Genomic DNA, 17,443 nt, shown 5'->3' on the forward strand with positions numbered 1-17,443 from the left:
CAGAGTGGGGGTGTATTACGTGGGAGGGGGGGGGTTAAAGGCCTAGACTCATTCTAATCACCTATAATGCTACTTATCTTAAATGCATTGGTAGTACAAAACAGACCTTAATGATAATTGTACATTTTAGCCTTGGCTTTATTAGCTTTTTTAGGCTATGCTATAAGAGTAACTTTTCCTTTAGCTTAAACAATGAACAAAGATGTTTTTCATGATTGCAGTTATTTAATCCTACCTAGCCTTATATCAATTATCGAAATCTAGGCCTAGGACTATCTACATCATGTCCAAGATTTGGAACCTACTGTTTACGTTTAGGAAAGCTATATTTTCATCAATACATTTGTCTAACATAGGTCACTGTCTTAGTAGCCTACTGGGCCTTCTACCCTGCATTTAGGTTTTAAATCCAACAAAATTTCTCTGGATATAATGAAGTAAGAATTCTGTATTTTTGCCTATAGGACAGAAATTGGTGCTATGAAGGCATACTAAATACTTTTCAGTATTCAGCCTTCATTTGAATATGTAAACATAGTCAGGAGTAACTGTAGATTCATGGAGTTTGTTCTAATCATGAAAAATTTGGTTAACTTCTACTTTTTCATACAATTTATCTAGGAAGAAGGTGAATACACCCATTGATACCTTTTTATGCTCTTTCAAATAATATAATTGCTTTGGGGACAAATTCTTTTTTTTAGCCTTAACAGGGTTCAAAACAACCCACAGTAACTAAAAAATTAAAAATATATTTTTAAATAAGCTTTCCAGTGAAAAAAAAGTTGCCAGTTGATTCAAAAATGGCAATTATTATTTTAATTATTCTTAATAGTTAAAGTTTATCTTGAAAAGAAATTTGCAGGACGTTTTTAAGAAAGCCAGCATTTCCTTGGGAACAGAATCATAGCAAGATAAAATTTGTACTATTGTTAATCCCCCAAAACTGAAAACTTACAGTCCCCACCTTGGATAACGAGGAAAATCATGTTTTTATATAGACAGCACTTATGTGTCCTCTTTTTTGTTCTGCCTTTTTTTTCTTTGTTGCTACCAGGGCACTGAAACATCACAGATAGTTGTTTAATGACTTATTTAAAAGCTAATTTATATATCCAATCAGTTTTCAATGATTTTTTTATTTACACCATAGCCTAAAAAATATAGACTTTGACTATATATTTTTAATTGAACATTGAATAGTTGTGGGAAAAGTCTAGTCGTGGCCAACTGCAGAAAAAGCCAAGACAGATAGTGCAATTAAGTGGGCATCAGGTCAAGGTTAAATTTATCCCTTTGATTGCCATTGTTATTGTCTCCCACTTATGCTACACCCCTCATGATGCATGTCACTACACAATGCCAAACTAGAGTCAACCTTGTTGGAGGGTCTCCCCAGGGAAGACACGCTAGTTGATAGTAGTTTACTTGAACATTTTCCTCTCATGCTGTCATATGGACAGCACTTATGTGTCCTCTTTGTTTGTTCTGCCTTTTTTTTCTTTGTTGCTACCAGGGCACTGAAACATCACAGATAGTTGTTTAATGACTTATTTAAAAGCTAAGTTATATATTAATCAGTTTTCAATTATTTTTTTATTTACACCATAGCCTAAAAACTATAGACAGTGTAACAAGTTCTTTTTTTGACTCCTCTAATGATTGAAAAAAGACATTGCCCCAGAAAGAATTATTAGCCTTGCCCATATTTGAAAAAAGCATAAAAAAGGCATCAAGTGATGTATTTGCCTTCTTCCCTGCTACATCATATGAAAAAGTATAGAATTAAAAACAATTCTTGAGGAAAATACCACAGTGTAGACTCTGGTTCAGGTAGACTGTTTACAAGTTTTAGTCCATTGCATTTGGCACTGAAGTTAGAACCAACAATAGGAATCAATGCTTGGGTGGGGTATGTTCGCTTTTATCAGTTTGTAGGTTAATGTGGCATCATATCTGCTTTTCCTGTGTAGTTTACAAGCATTGAGAACTTCAGTTTAGCTATGTTGTTGTTGTTGATTCCAACGTTTTTGGAGCATGAATCAGCTCCGTCACGTACGTATCAATCTTGTCCAGACAATGTGTATGGAGAATTTTTAAGAAACGATGACAACTTTCAGATTAGTGAATCACTTAGAATCGTTATTTGCAGATTCTTTATTGGTGGCAAACCATTTTTTCCACTAGTATAGCCACCTACGTCAGACCACCCTAATTAATTCTATAGCATTTACAGCCGTAAATTACAATTTACATTAAATTTCGTGGGAAACACATTAAACTTATACAATATATTGAATACATTAATAAACATTTGACTTGATACAACATGACCCAAGACTGTTAAAGCACATCGAATAAACTTGAAGTTCTAATAAAACAACCCAGTGCAGAAACAGACACCCTACGAGCCCACGGAGGGGCGGATGAATGACCCACCACCGCACGGAAAGTAAAGGCACCAAAGAGCTTTAGAACTTTTCTTTTTAATATTTCACGCTGGATATAATACTTTTTACACGACATTATAACATGGCGGACATCTTCATATACATTACATACAATGCAATTTGGGGAGTCAACCAAATTCCATTTAAAGAGAACAGAATTCACTTTAGCATGGCCAGATCTGATTCAAAATATTGTTGTGGCAATTTTCCTCTCACTGTGAATTAGGTCCAATGGAGGAGGCTTAAAATCATATAGATCCAAGATTGTATTAGTGGACTTTCTTGTGAAATCAGCTTTCTCATCAATTGCGGATTTGGCCTCATAACCCTGAATATATTCACTCAGTGACAAGTTTACATCCAACAATTCACCATTTCTGCAAGCCCATTTTGCCATTTTGTCAGCTGACTCGTTCCCAGGAATACCTGCATGTGCTGGGACCCATGTAAGTTGTAGATCATAACCATGTATTAGAAGGTCATCAACTATTTTTTCAATTTGTGCAGCAGTTTCTTTGGCATCATTTCGTTTCATAGCTAAGTAATTTAACACAGATAGAGAATCAGAACAAATCAAAAAGCTACCAACTATACCGTTTGACTTAATATAAAGAAGTGCTTGATAAATAGCAATCATTTCTGCAGAAAAAACAGTAAGCTTGTCAGGTAGCTTAAATGCGCAAGAAGTACCAGTTGACGGGACTACAAAAGCGCAGCCTACACCCATTTCTGACTTAGATCCGTCAGTATATATGTGAGTAAAGTCAGTCCATTGCAGAGTCAGCCTATACCACTCTAATTTTAAAATTATTGTTCCTGAATCATTAATTCTATTATCTAGAGCTAAATTAATTACATTACCTATTCCGTTGAAGCGTGAGGAAAGGTCATCTATATTTGGGGTTGGAACTAGGCCTGGAAGGCCAGCATTACTCATCAGACAAGAATATTTATAGACTGTAGGGGAAAACCTTGGTCTAAACTGGAGATCTTGATTCCATGTAGCAATGCATTCTTTATAAACAATATGATTTGTTGATCCCATTTTTTTTAGAAAGTAACGGGCTTGAAGATTATTTCTTCTCCTCTGAAGTGATGTGACGCCAAGCTCACAGTAGAGGGCTGGGGTGGGGGTGGTTTTTAAGCAGCCTAGAGCTCGTCGGAGAACTTGATTAAAAGCTGAATCAAGTTTCTGGAGGTTGTGCTTAGTTGCTTCCCTATAGAACATGCTACCATAGTCCAGTTTGCTGGTGATTGTTGCTCCAATTAGTTTTGAAACACAAGAATATGGGGCTCCTCTTTTAGAGAGGCAGATTGCATTGAGAAAGTTTGCCCTACTTCTCAGGTTACCAACAAGATAGTCGATGTGGTTAGTCCATAGCAACTTTGAATCCAGTAAGACTCCTAGATAGCAAAATTTCTCTGCATGTTGGATGTCCACTCCTGCTAAAGACACAATGGGGGGTTGAACATTTGTTCGATTTTTCCTTGAGAAAAGAACACTTACTGACTTCTCTGTTGAAAATGACATGTAGTTTTCCATTGTCCAATTTTCTAAGTAATACAGGGCTTTTTTGACTGAAGCCTTAAGGCATCCCCTATCTCGAGAGGAGGCAGCTACTGCAATGTCATCAGCATATAAGTATAGTTTACAACCCAGTATCGTATCTAAGTTTATATCGTGACAATATACTAAAAACAATAAAGGACTTAGTACCCCTCCTTGGGGGAGACCCACATTATTTGGAGCACTAAAAAAGCCAGACGAATGATTTTCTAAAGTTATTTCTATTTTCCTCTCAGTCAAGAAATTACCAATCCATTCCACGATTTGAGGGCTAATATTTAGCTTTTTTAGTTTTGCCATTAGAGTAGGGATATTCACTCTGTCAAATGCTGAAGTCATATCAAGGAAAACAGCTAGAGTTTCTTTTCCTAGGCGGAATCCCTGTTTTATTTGATTTTCACGCCTCACAAGACAGTCTATTGTACTGCGCTGGGGCAGAAAGCCTAGTTGTTCTGGCTGAACTACTTTCTCAATTTCTGGTAGAACTTTCTTTTTTATCAGTCTCTCCATTAGCTTGCAGAGGCATGAAGTCAAGGCAATTGGGCGATATGATTTTGGGGATGTAGGGTCCTTTTGGGGTTTCAGGATTGGTATTATTGCAGCTTTTTTCCAAAGCGATGGGACATAACCTTCCTTGATGGACCTATTAAACAAAGTTAAGACAGAAGCCTTAAGCAGGGGGGACATGATGGACAGCATCTCATTGTGAATCCTGTCTGGGCCCATAGCCCCTGGTTTTAATTTTTTAATAATCGTATCAATATCCTGTTCTACAAGTTCAATATCATTCTTAGGGAAGACCTGTGTAGGTTGCATAGTGGGTCCGTTTTGAGTAGAAAGTTGTGGAGGAATGTTTGCAATTAGATACTCTTTCAGAAGTTTTATTTTCTCGGGTGTTGTGGCGGCAGTGGTTCCGTTGTGTATCATGATGCCAGATATTGGGGAAGACCTTTGTCCAGTGTAGACTTTCCAGTTCCTCCACAACTCTTTGATTGATGTAGTCTTCGTAAACTTTGTCTCAATTAGAGTCTTCCATCCATTCTTGATTTCTTGGGGAACAATTTTCCTAAAGATGGCTTGTTTTGCATTCATTTCAATTTTGTTTGTAACTGTAGGATTTCTTCTAAACTTGTTTCTTGCCGTGTTCCGTTCCTTATAAGCTTTTTGGCATGCAACATTCCACCCTGGTGTGGAGTTTCTAGATTTTCTTTTAAGTTTTACATACCCAAATACCCTTTCACTAGCATTCACCATAACTTGAGTTAACTTCTCATTAAGCTCCTCAACAGAGGTAGGTAGTTCAACATCCGTCAGATCCGAGTCTACCTCTCTCTGCCATTCAGGCCAGGACTCCTTGCAGAACTTCCAACTCACCGACTTCATTAACTGAAGTCTATAAGCAGAAAAATTAAGCACTGACATTACTGGGAAATGATCAGAGTCAAAGGGTGACGGTATAACAACCTCAAAGTCAACTGAAAGGTCTAAAGAAGCAATTGTTAAATCTATAGTAGAAGTCTTCCCATTTAAGGGGTTTAGCCTAGTACCTAGATCTATTGGAGTGATAAGACAAACCATATTTTGAGGATCAGTAATAAAATCTGCCAGTAAATTAGAATTATGATTTGGAGAAGATGTTGAGTCCCACATTGGGTTATGAAGGTTGAAGTCACCAGCAATTATTTTCCTCTCTTTACATTTCTGAAAAGCATCTTTGAACTGCTTAAAATCAAAGTCAGTTGCAGTCCTGTTATAATAGTTGATAACAGATATCCAGTTATCCGTTCCATCCTCTTTGACAGATATAATCCCAATTTCATTTTTTCCTGGGGTAAAATCATCTACTATTTTAAACGGGATATTATCCTTAACTAAAGTCATAAGTCCTCCCCCTGGTCCTGTCTTCCTATCCCATCTAGCCATGCTATAGCCTTTAAAATTTGGGGAAGTTTTCTGTTCATTCAATAAAGTTTCCTGAATTAGTACAATATCTGGCTTACTCCTCACTAGAAGGTTTTTCAATTCTAGTACCTTTGATTTTCCCATTCCCCTAATGTTTAGTTGGATTACCCTTGTAGTCATTCTTTGATTTTTTGTTTATGAACACGCTTATTTAATGTCTTTTTCTCTGGAGAGGACAAAATTTTCTTTGGAACAAAGTTATCTTCATCCATACCATCCTCTGAGTCTGTTCCATTTCCAGAAACAAAGGATTCAGATTTCTTCAGTGAAGACAGGATCTTCTGTACCTCTGACTTCGAGCTTTTGCTTAACTTTACACTGGAAGCAATCAGTGAGCACAATGATGACACTACTGTGGTTAGTTGGTCTATTTTTTCTCTCAGTAAGACAACTTCCTTGTTAATTGGTTCCTGTATTTTTGCTTCTGGTGGGATTGAAGGGTGAACAAGGACTGGAAAATTTTCAAAGTTTAAAGCTGGTGGTGGTGTGTGCAGAGTCTTCCCTTTGGTGTCAGTGAAAGCTTGAACTGCATCTTTGAATGATATACCTTTTGTGACTGACGTTTTCAGAATTGCAGCTCTAAACTTGTAATCCTGGCACTCTTTACTGAGGGCAGTGTGCTGTCCATTACAGTTTGCACATCTTACTTTTTGTTCATTTCTGTTTTTGTTTAACTCAGGGCAAGCTGTCATGGGGTGATTATCTCCACAAATACCACAAGTATCTTTACCCCAACAGTTTAGAGAGTTATGGCCAAATTTCTGGCACTTGAAACATCTCAACGGTTTTGGTATGAACTGTTTCACCACAGTGAGGGCACTCCATATAGGAATTATTGTAGGAAAATCCATTTCTTGAGAGAAGTCAACATGTATAGTGTAGCTAGTGTATGGTTTACCATCTCTAGATGTGGGATGAGGGTTTAGTACAGTTGCCTTTGTAACCTGTTCTACTTGCTGAATCTCCTTACAGAGTTCTTCAGGAGTAGCTAAGTCCCTGGGAACGTATAGTACTCCTTTTCTGCTTGAGTATAGCATATTTGCTGGCTTCATTTCAAATTTGATCACTATATTATTCAATGTGAGATCCCTTATGCCTAAGATCTTATTAGCTATGTCTAGATTTTTTGGAACAACTTCAAGAGAGCCTCTAGGACCTATTCGTGGGAGTATTTTCCCATAATCATTTCCTAGAGCTAAAGCCAATCTACGCCCTAGATATCCAGCAGAAGTCTTTGATAGAGGGACTAGCATACCCTTGTCATTAGTGTCAGTAATTTTTGTCATATCATGACCTTTAGCCAACAAATTTGGTACAGTGGGTCCACCTCTAACTCCCCCACAACCTCCACCCTTCCCAGGACTACCAGGAACCATTACGTCTTTCACGTGACAAGCTTACTTTGCAGAGAAAAAAAAAAAAAAAAAAAAAAAAAAAGTGAATGCACAAATACGATTAAACAGACCTCAATAAAGTAAAAAGAGAGGCAAAAATACAAGCAAATAAGGGCACTATATACAACACATACATACAAGTAAGCAATATTTCATATGGCACAAGATCTCAAGGAGATAAAAGAGCCTAAAAGGTGGTCTGAATATCAACCATACAGTCCCTTCACTGTTTTGCATTTACCAAAATTCAATAAACACTTTTTCACCTTCACATTAATTTGTTATTTTTGTTTTTTCAACCATCAAAATCTTCAGGTATTACTATTTTCTACAACTTGAATTGTTGCCAAGCAGCGTTTTAACAGCACTTAAATTGATTATTTTGAACTTGTATCACTAATCCCAAGTTGAATAATTGCAGTTTAACCACAAAATGTTTTATTCAACCATGTTCTTATAGTCTACCAATTCCAATAGACTAGAGAAGTTTATTATGACTTTTATATTCCTGTGTAATTCTTAAATTACTTTCTTCTGTTTCTTTCAATATCTTTATGAACATTTAAAATTAACACCAAATAAGCGCCATTTTAGCTTCTTTTCTTCCCAGTTTAGCTATTCTTGTGAGGTAGGCTATGAGAGAACTGGTAAATTTGTAGTTTACAACATACTTTAGCTAGAATGAAAGTGAATATACCATTAGATGCCTTTTTTACGATCTTTCAAAATTCAATAATTTCTTCTGGGACAAATTCCCATTTGAGCCTTTAAAGGGCTCAAAACAGGCCATTGTCACTGAAAGTTTAAATGCATATTTTTAGAAAAAATTGAAAAGTGAGAAAAAATTGCCATTAATAGCCAAAATTCAGGGATGGTAATTATCAATTTCTTAATCTTAATAATTAAATGTTATTTTGAAAACAAATTAGCAGGAATTTGTAAAAGAAATAGCCTAGAAACCCCTCAAAAATTACATCATCTTTGATGTAGTATTAGGTATCTTTGCAGGATTTCAGACAATTTAAAAGAAAATCTACAGGTTTGTTGTGTTAATAGCATTTTACTATTAAGACTAGGTAAAATTCTCATTAGCCTACCACTCCAGAGTCAGGAGCAAATAGCAAATTTTTCTCACTTGGCAGTTGTTTAAAAATATATTTTCAAACTGCAGGCAACTATAGACTACTAGCTGTTGGGGTGGTGCTTCGCGCCACCCCAACACCTAGTTGGTGGGGCGCTTCGCGCACCCCCCCAAGCCCCCCCGCGCGCGTAAGTCGTAACGCGCCATTGTAGTTGTGTCCCTGTGTCCCACCTGTGAATAGATATATACATATATATATATATATATATATATATATATATATATATATATATATATATATATATATATATATATATATATATATATATATATATATATATATATATATATATATATATATATATATATATATATATATATATATATATATGTTGCATATAAATAGATTGTCAGGTTTACTATTTATCTTTTGGGGTCATGTTAAGGGCTCAAAATTGAATCCATTTCGGAAACAATTATTGAACTACAAAAGAGCATAAGAAAAGGCATCAAGTGATGCATTCACTTTTATCCCAAAATTATACTGTAAACTACAAATTACCAATATCCCTGCATTGCTGATAATGCTTTAGGGTAAATGTTTAATTCCAGCACATATAAGATGGAAACTGTGCTGTTATGTAGCATAGTTTCCAGTTTAGAGCACTTACAAATGCTAATTTTAGAATCATATCCATTTTTTAGCTTTCTAAAACCCCCTTCAACAAACTAAAAATGCATAAAGCGGGTAGGGTTTTGAAGCCAAGGGAAATGTTGGGGTTGTACAAAATGAATGAAATTGTATTTTAATACTATTTCCAGTCATCACAGCTAATTTCTGTATAGTAGGAAGTCAAAAAATAATTTAAAAGCTTACACATCCATTAATGCCAATTATCTACTTTCACTTTTCAGTTGAAACTAGACAGTGAACCACTGAATCAGAGCAATTAGTTAAATATTATGTTTATGCTTTGTTGATTTGAAAAAATGCCTTCCAATGCAATGGAGATTATACAGTTTTTCAGTTCACAATTAAATTTGTTTTAAATGATTCTTTGGCTTTGGAAAGACCTTGGTGAAGCAAATTTGGTTAAATAGTGATTCTTGCAAGTGAATATAACCTATAGAGCAAAGCAAATTAGTCCATGAGCTACACAGGCAGCAGGGCAAGGGCTGTATTCTGATTGGTTGAATCATTAGTTTGTGTTTATGATCTACTTTTTGTTTGCTCTTTCATGGTTCAGGTCAAATAATTATTTAATAAATATAGAATACAAACTTTGCCCCACTGTCCACAGGGCACATGGACTAATTTGCTTTGCTCTATAGGTAATATTCACTTGCAAGAATCACTATTCAACCACATTCGTTTCACCAAGGCATGCAATGTTGTCTATTGAATAGGTTTATTGACCCAGGCTACCTACAAAAAAACATAACATGAAACTTCCATACAACGTAATATGAAAATACTACATCTTCCTTCTCATAATAAAAGCAACATACTAAATTTCCAAAACACTTTAACTTCAAGGGTGGTCCACTAAAGTCTTGGTTCGGTCCACTTCACTGAGTCTTTGGCCGCGTTAAGGCTGCAGCTTTTCATGCTTCTTTTCACTTCACTCCTTTTACACGTTCAGCTTCAGGGGTCTTCTTACTGTTCGACCATAGCGCGTGCGTAGCTGCAATGGTGTTTTGCTGGTACCCTGGGGCTGAGATATGGTGGCCGTTTGGTTGGAGCTCGGGCTGGCCTGCTGACTGCCGTGCAGTGGCAATGGGGACATGAACAGGTCTGGCTGTGAAGCTGAGTGTGGTGACTCAATAGCCATTTCGGTTGTTGGTGGTGCTGCTTCATCGCTTGTGTCACTGACTTGGCTCAAACCTCGCTGGCTTTGAAGTGGATGGGCTGTAAGATGTTTATGGTTTCCCCTTAGCACGGAACCTTTGTTGGTACGCACCCGGTAGGATCGTGGCTGTCCTGCATGGGATAGCACACCAGCCAGACTCCATGGTCTGTCGGGTGTCTTCTGTACGTAAACCGCGTCTCCAGGGGTGAGTTGTTTCAGTGATCTAGCTGATTTGTCATGATACAGCTTTTGGCGTTTCTGCATTTCAGTTCTTTGTCAAGTGAACTGTGTGGTCGGAATGACTTTCTTCTTGAGGTGTTGTGAGGTGCACGGCAGGATGGATCTTAGCTGATGTGACATTAGGAGCTGGGCTGGTGATGCGAACCCGTTGACTGGTGTATTCCTATACTCTAGTATACCCAGGAAGGGGTCTTCTCTGTTTTCTGTTGCTCTAGTCATGATGCTTTTTGAGATTTGTACCGCCTTCTTGATCAGTCTGTTGGATTTTGGGTATCCTGGGCTGGACATGGTTAGTGAGATTCCCCATGTCTTGGCAAAATTGGCGAATTCTCTTGATGTGAACTGAGGTCTGTTGTCTGACATTAGCTGAGACGGTATGCTGTGTTGGGCAAAATGGGCCTTGAGTTTCGTGATGACTGCACTGGATGAGGTCGTCGGAAGCTTGTCGATTTTGAAAAAAACGGCTGTGGTAGTCAACAGTTACCAAGAAACTGGCACTTTTCCATTCAAAGAGATCAATTGCAACCTTTTGCCACAGCAGCGTCTCGATGTTGTGGTTAATCATCGGTTCCTTTGAATTACTTGGCATGTTGTTGGCGCATGTTTGGCACTTCGCTATGTACTGCTTGATGTCTGCATTGAGTCCTGGCCTATACCAGCATTCTGGCTCGTTGTTTTGTTTTCTTGATTCCGAGATGGGCTGCATGTAACTGCTGCAGTGTAGCTGCCGGCATATTCTTGTGGATGATCAGCCTTTCTCCTTTGAGCAGGATGCCTTTTTCAAAGGAGAGCTCATGCTGCAAGTTCCAGTATGCTAGGATGTTGGTTGGGCAGTCTTTTCTTGCACTCGGCCACCCTGCTTGGACCATTTAGATTAGGGCACTCAGTTCTGAATCCTTTGATGTTTCCACCTGGATCTCTTCGAGCTTCTGGTCAATGGCAGGTAGGTTTCGTACAACTTGATGTACATAGACATCTAGACTTTCTTCCAGTGTTGGATCTGCATTGCCCAGGTGTAGGCGGGATAGAGCATTGGCTACAGGAATTTCTGAGCCCGGTCAGAACTTTAGGCTAAGGTCATAAGGCTGGAGCTGGAGCATTAATCTCTGTACTCGGGGTGGGGCCTAGTAGATAGGGTTTGCCACCACTGTTTTGAGTGGGCGGGTCAGTAGTAACTTTGACATGCTGGCCATAGAGATAATGGTGGAAATGTTTGCAGCCAAATATGATGGCATACAGCTCTTTTTCTAGCTGGGAATATTTCTGCTCTGTTTTGCTGAGCAATCTTGATGCATATGCTGTGACTTTCCCCTCCGAGACCAGGTGTGCACCAAGTCTGTGGCTAGAGGCGTCAACTATGAGTTCCATGTTGTTACTCTTGTGGTTGAAGAATGGGGTGTTGGATACTATGGAGCTCTTCAAGTCTTCTAGGATCTGGGTGTGTTCCTCTTCCCAGATGAATGGGTCTGCTTTAGTCAGGTCACAGATTTTTTTGTTCTTTGTTGAGAGACGTGGTATGTACTTGGCTAAGTATTTGATCATCCCAAGAAGTGTTTTGAGTTCTTCTTGGCATGATGGGCTTGGCATGTTGTTTATGGCACGGATCTTATTGGGGTCTGGCTGCATTCCTTTGGAGCTTATGACGTGTCCAAAGTACTTTACTCTGGATACTGAGAACTCGCACTTCTCTTCATTGAATCAGATGCCCTTGACAAGGGCGCGTTCCAATATTGCTGCTAGGCGTTTGTTGTGTTCTTCTTGGGTGTTGCCATACATGATCATGTCATCAATGATGATTTCGAATCCTTCTAGGCCTTCAAAAGGGTCTTCCATTCACTGCTGAAATTCATCTTGGGCTGAGATGATTCCAAAGGGCATTTGCTTGAAACGGTATCTCCCATAGATCATGGTATCCCATAGAATGTCATGAGATAAGAAGAGTCGTCAGACAGCAGAATGGACCAGTAACTGGATCAGGCATCAGGTTTGGTGAATACTTTGGCTCCATGTAGCTTCAAGGTGACATTGTCCAGAGTGGGAATCAGGTAGTGCGGTCACTTGATGGACTTATTTAGATCAACTGGATCTATGCACAGTCTTATGGAGCTGCTCTTCTTTTCTACCATTACCATTGAGTTAACCCATTCGGTTGGGGTCACTACTTTTTCTATGATACCTAGGCTTTCTAGGCAACTGAGCTTTGTCTTGAGCTTATCCTGCGAGCTTTGTCTTGAGCTTATCCTGCATAGTGGCAGGGACTCGTCAGGCTGGGTAGACGGTTGGCTTAGCGTTATCCTTTAGGTGTATGTTGCATTCTCTGTCCAGCTTTCCAATTCCTCTGAATACTTCTTTGTACTTTTCCTTCAGGTGTGGTACTTGGGAGGTTGCTATGTCTATGTTTAGGACTAGCTTGATCAGGTCCAGGTCCAGGTTGAGGCTAGAACGGTAGCCAATGATTGGGGAGGATGAGGTCTCAACTACGTAGAACTGCTGCGTGCTGCTCATGTTGTCTTTGTACCTACAGGATAGTTTGCAGACTCCTGTTACTGGGATCTGTGCTCCACAATAGCTTGTGAGGCACTTACTGGTAGGTTTCACAATGGGCTTTGGTGTGATGAGGTCAAAATACTTGTTTGGGATGATATTCACCTGGGCTCCTGTGTTGATCTTAAATTGTACAGGGAACTGGTTGTTGATAGTCAGTGGAATAACTGCTTTGTCTTTGTTCTTACTTTGCTTGATGGAGTAAAGGAAAACAGTTTTGTTGCTGGGGTTTGTATCTGCAGCATCTTCATCAACTGCACTGACTGTCTTACTTCAACAGACCCTGGCAAAGTGGTTGGTCTTTTTGCATATGGAGCAGGTTTTCCCCTTTGCAGGACAGATGTGTGAGGGGGAGTATGTTCCGCCACAGAAGCAGCATGCTTTACTCTTGGAGCTGCTTGCTTCTGTTTGTTTGTTTCTACCACTGTTCCAGTTTTGGTAGCGGGATATAGCGTTGATCTCTTGTTTGATGGGGGCTGGCCTTGTTCCATTGAATGTCTTGAGTTGAGAAAGGGTTGCTTCGTGGCTTCTGCACATAAAGGTATCTTTATCCAGTGTGAATTCATTGCCGTCAGCCAAGAGCTTTTCACGCACATTTTGGTTTTGGATTCCACATACAATTTGGTCCCAAACCATTTCATCTGGGTTTGAGTAGGAGCATGGTTTCACTAATGTCCTTAAATCTGTGATGTATTTTTCCACAATCTCTGTGTTGTTTTGGTCTCGCTTCTGGAACAGGTATTGTGCAAAAACTGTGTTCTTCTGAGGTGAGGAATATGCTTTGAATTTAGCAAGGTAAGGTTCGATTTTATGCAGCTCTTCAGGCATGATGTTGAAGGTGTTGAATATTTCCCAACCTTTTGCTCCAGCCCAGATGAGTAGGTAGGCACACTGTACTTTTTCTGTTTTGCCTGAAAGTGGCCCTGCAAACATCAGCTTAGCGTGTTCTTCAAAGTGGTCCCATTCCACCGAAAGGGAGTTGACCTCCCGCTTTATTGATGGCTGAAGGACGTCCATTGTTATTCACATCCCACTTCTGACACCATGTAATGTCGTCTATTGAATAGGTTTATTGACCCAGGCTACCTACAAAAAAAACATAACATGAAACTTCCATACAATGTAAAATAAAAATACTACACTTCCCATAGCCAAAGAATCTTTTAAAACAAATTTAATCCTGAACTAAAACACTGTATAATCTCCATTGCATCAGAAGGCATTTCTTCAAGTCAACACAACATAAACATAATATTTAACTAGCCTAGCCTAATCAGTTTGATTCATGGGTTCACTGGCTAGTTTCAACTGGAAAGTGGATAATTAGCATTAATGGACACATTTACCTTAAATTGCAGCTTGGAGTGATATAAGTATTTGGCATCCTTGTGATGCTCCAGTGGTGAAAAATATTCATTTGGTGTAAGTTGTGGTTGTTGATCTAGACTCTTGTGGAACACTCTACAACTTCCCATTAGTAAAGCAACTCCTGGTAGAGCCATTCCTTATAAAGGTGGGACTTGAACATCTCAACTGAAGTTGTAGAAACTGTTTCCTCAGAAACTGAAGTTGTAGAAACTGTTTCCTCAGACAGTTTATTCCATAGATTGATGACTCTTTGGCTGAAGAATTGAGTTCTATGTCTACACATGGAATGCTACATGGGAAGCTTTATTAAATGTCACCTAGTGCCAGAATGCAAGGGATGTGCAAAGAAATTGGGGAAAGGTGTTTTTAGAAAGGATTTTTTTTTGTTAAAATCATATCACCCCTTTTTCCTTGGTATGTCAGTGTTGGCAGCTTCAAACAATGTAGTCTTTCTTTGTATGGAAACTTATTCATGCTGCTAACAATCTTAGTGGCATGGCACTGGACATCCTCAAGCAAATTCTTACCTTTTTTGAAAAAAGGGGCTGCCAATAACATTCCAACCTCTAGATGTGGTCATACAAGCACCTTATGTAACTTCATTAAAATTCTTGGATGTTGGCTGGAGATGGTTCTTTTTATGATACTGAGGGATTTATAGGCAAAAGATGAAACAGACTTAGCATGGCTGCTAAACTTTAATTGATGATGAATAATAAACCCAAGATCTCTATTATCAGAAACAGCAAAAAGGAAGTTGGGTAAAATTCTAGTTAACTGACTTCTTGCTATATTGGAAAGGGTTTAGGTTTGGAAAATAAACTTTCAGGGATGGGTCTACAGGCTAAAGTATGAACCAGGAAGGTATTTTAAAGTACCCATCTCTATTCTTCTCTCTAGAGGGCCCTGAAATTTTGCCTACATGACAGGTCTATATCTATTGAAATTTTGACAAAACAATATTTTGCCTTAATTTTCAGTTACCATTTGCTTTTGTCTGCCTTTACTTCTGAAAATGCAATTCCTGTTATTTGAGTAGAATTTTGAGCCATATCAGTGTTTTTTTCAAAATTTAGGAAATGTATTTGCATATCTTTAAAACCATATAAAATAGGATTGAGCAAAGTTATGAAGCTGAAAACAATTTTGTTATACTTTAATTAAACATAAGATCTATCTTGCAAGGTTTCAGTTTTATACCACACATATTTTTAAAGGTCATCAAAGCTCTGGGCCCTCTAGAGGGTGAAGGAGTGGAGGTAGGTACATCAAAAATACCTTCTCAGGATATGTTTTAGCCTGTGGCTAAATTTTCCTAACCTAAACCCTCTCCAAGATAGCAAAAAGTCAATCAACTAGAATTTTACCAGAAGTTGTCCTTTCCAAAGAAACCAGTGATGACTGGAATAAACTGAACATTTACCTACTTCAGCAACACATATTTCAAAACCTTAATGCCTTTCTTAAAATACAGGGAGGCTAAAGACATTCCAACTTCAAACTTGAGTTGTGTTAGATTTTTCATTTGAATCGTTGCAATTAAACCTAATTTCTATGCTTGGCACAGAATAATGTTAAATTAGTTAACTAAAGAGGAGCCTGACAAGACAAAATTCTCTTGCTTTACTGATTAGGCCCAATAGTTCCTTCCCTGTCTAATCAGCCCTGCATCCAGCAAAAATTATTGCAACATCAATAGCCAACTTATTGAATAAGAATAATGATTGTGCTCTTTTGGGTATAATTTGAGCAAGAAAATCAATTTCTTGAACTTAAGGTTGAAAGATATTCTTCTAAACTATTGTAATCGCCTAGCTGAAGGGTTAATTACAAGTTTCACAATTCTTCAGTTTAATTTCAAATTTTTCATCGATTTCTTCCGAAAATGTTCTAAACACAGTTCTAGTTATCTACAATTCGTACTTTCACGCCAAAAATGAAATATTGGAAACAATAGTAATGGAAAAAATACTGTCGTAACCGTAGAAAATCCGACATTTTCCTGGCAAGTGCAAGTTGTTTAGAGTTTATTTTCTGGTAAGATATGCTCGTTTTTAAATTTTGCTTATTGAATGAATACAGGATATCATAAGCAATAGTCTTTACACTCATTACCTGTAGCTGACGCTATGACTTCTTTTTATTTATTTAAGAAGGCTATTTTTAGGAGACAGCAACCGAGCCTCTATGACTTCTTTTATTTATTTAAGAAGGCTATTTTTAGTAGACAGTAACCGAGCCTCTATCCCAGTTTAACCTGTAGTATATATCTAAAAAAGACAGTTTTCAGCCTATTTCTTATCTCCGTCTTCACATTTTTCAAAATTCTAAAAATGTGCTTGATAATTTCAGTTAAAAAGGGCAAGCTTAATCGGTAACGCACAAAATTTGAAACACGAAAAAAAAAATGAAAAGTACCAGTTATTGTATTTGTGTCAGCTACTAAAAATCAATACTCTACTATTGCATTCTGTGGAAAACCAATTGCAAGCATTATTCGCCCCTCACCAAAAAACTTCCTTGAATCTCATTTTGGTAGTTTGAACAGTTTCAGAAACCTCAACAATAAAGGATTAGATGATAAATCAATTGCATTTATTAGATACAACAAGCCTACAAAATTGTCTGTCTGAAAGACAGAAATCCTGAAAACAGAAAACTGAAAAACCTGATAAAATAACTAAAATGTTAAAATGTGAAGATTTTAAAATGGTTTTGAAACCAAATTTCCAAATATTACTTATGTTTCAGATTATTTTTTAGTCAAGATGCTTTTGAAGCTCAAATTGACGTTTTGGAATAGTATTTTCAACAAGAAAGTAACTTTTTTGTCAATCCGTAATAATTATTTCTCTTCTTTTTTCAAAATTTTAGTTTTTGTTTTAACTGCTAGGTTGTGAGGATGCGACATGAGGAAATCCGCAAGTAACACATTCCAAAAGTTCAATAACACCTTGTTTTTCAAAAACTTGCTTCCAAAAAGCACA

General features: G+C 37.9%; 1 protein-coding gene across 3 annotated transcripts in view; it reads right to left on the minus strand.

The window, feature by feature from the left end:
• The window catches only part of LOC136043918 (kelch-like protein 5), an 80,283-nt gene extending 63,935 nt beyond the window's left edge, over positions 1-16,348 (minus strand). The window contains exon 1 of one of the 3 annotated variants that reach the window (XM_065728965.1): positions 16,288-16,348. Coding sequence is in view for 1 of the 3 variants with exons in the window: in XM_065728964.1 (XP_065585036.1) it covers positions 14,435-14,472 (38 nt within the window). In the remaining 2 variants the exon portion in view is untranslated. Of the gene's footprint in view, positions 1-1,811; positions 1,956-14,434; positions 14,488-16,287 lie in introns of those variants that run through there. The other 2 variants (XM_065728964.1, XM_065728966.1) reach the window with 2 other exon arrangements.
• Between the last annotated feature and the right edge of the window lie 1,095 nt (positions 16,349-17,443).

This window comes from Artemia franciscana, chromosome 2 (assembly GCF_032884065.1).
Source record: "Artemia franciscana chromosome 2, ASM3288406v1, whole genome shotgun sequence".
Classification (NCBI taxonomy): domain Eukaryota; kingdom Metazoa; phylum Arthropoda; class Branchiopoda; order Anostraca; family Artemiidae; genus Artemia; species Artemia franciscana.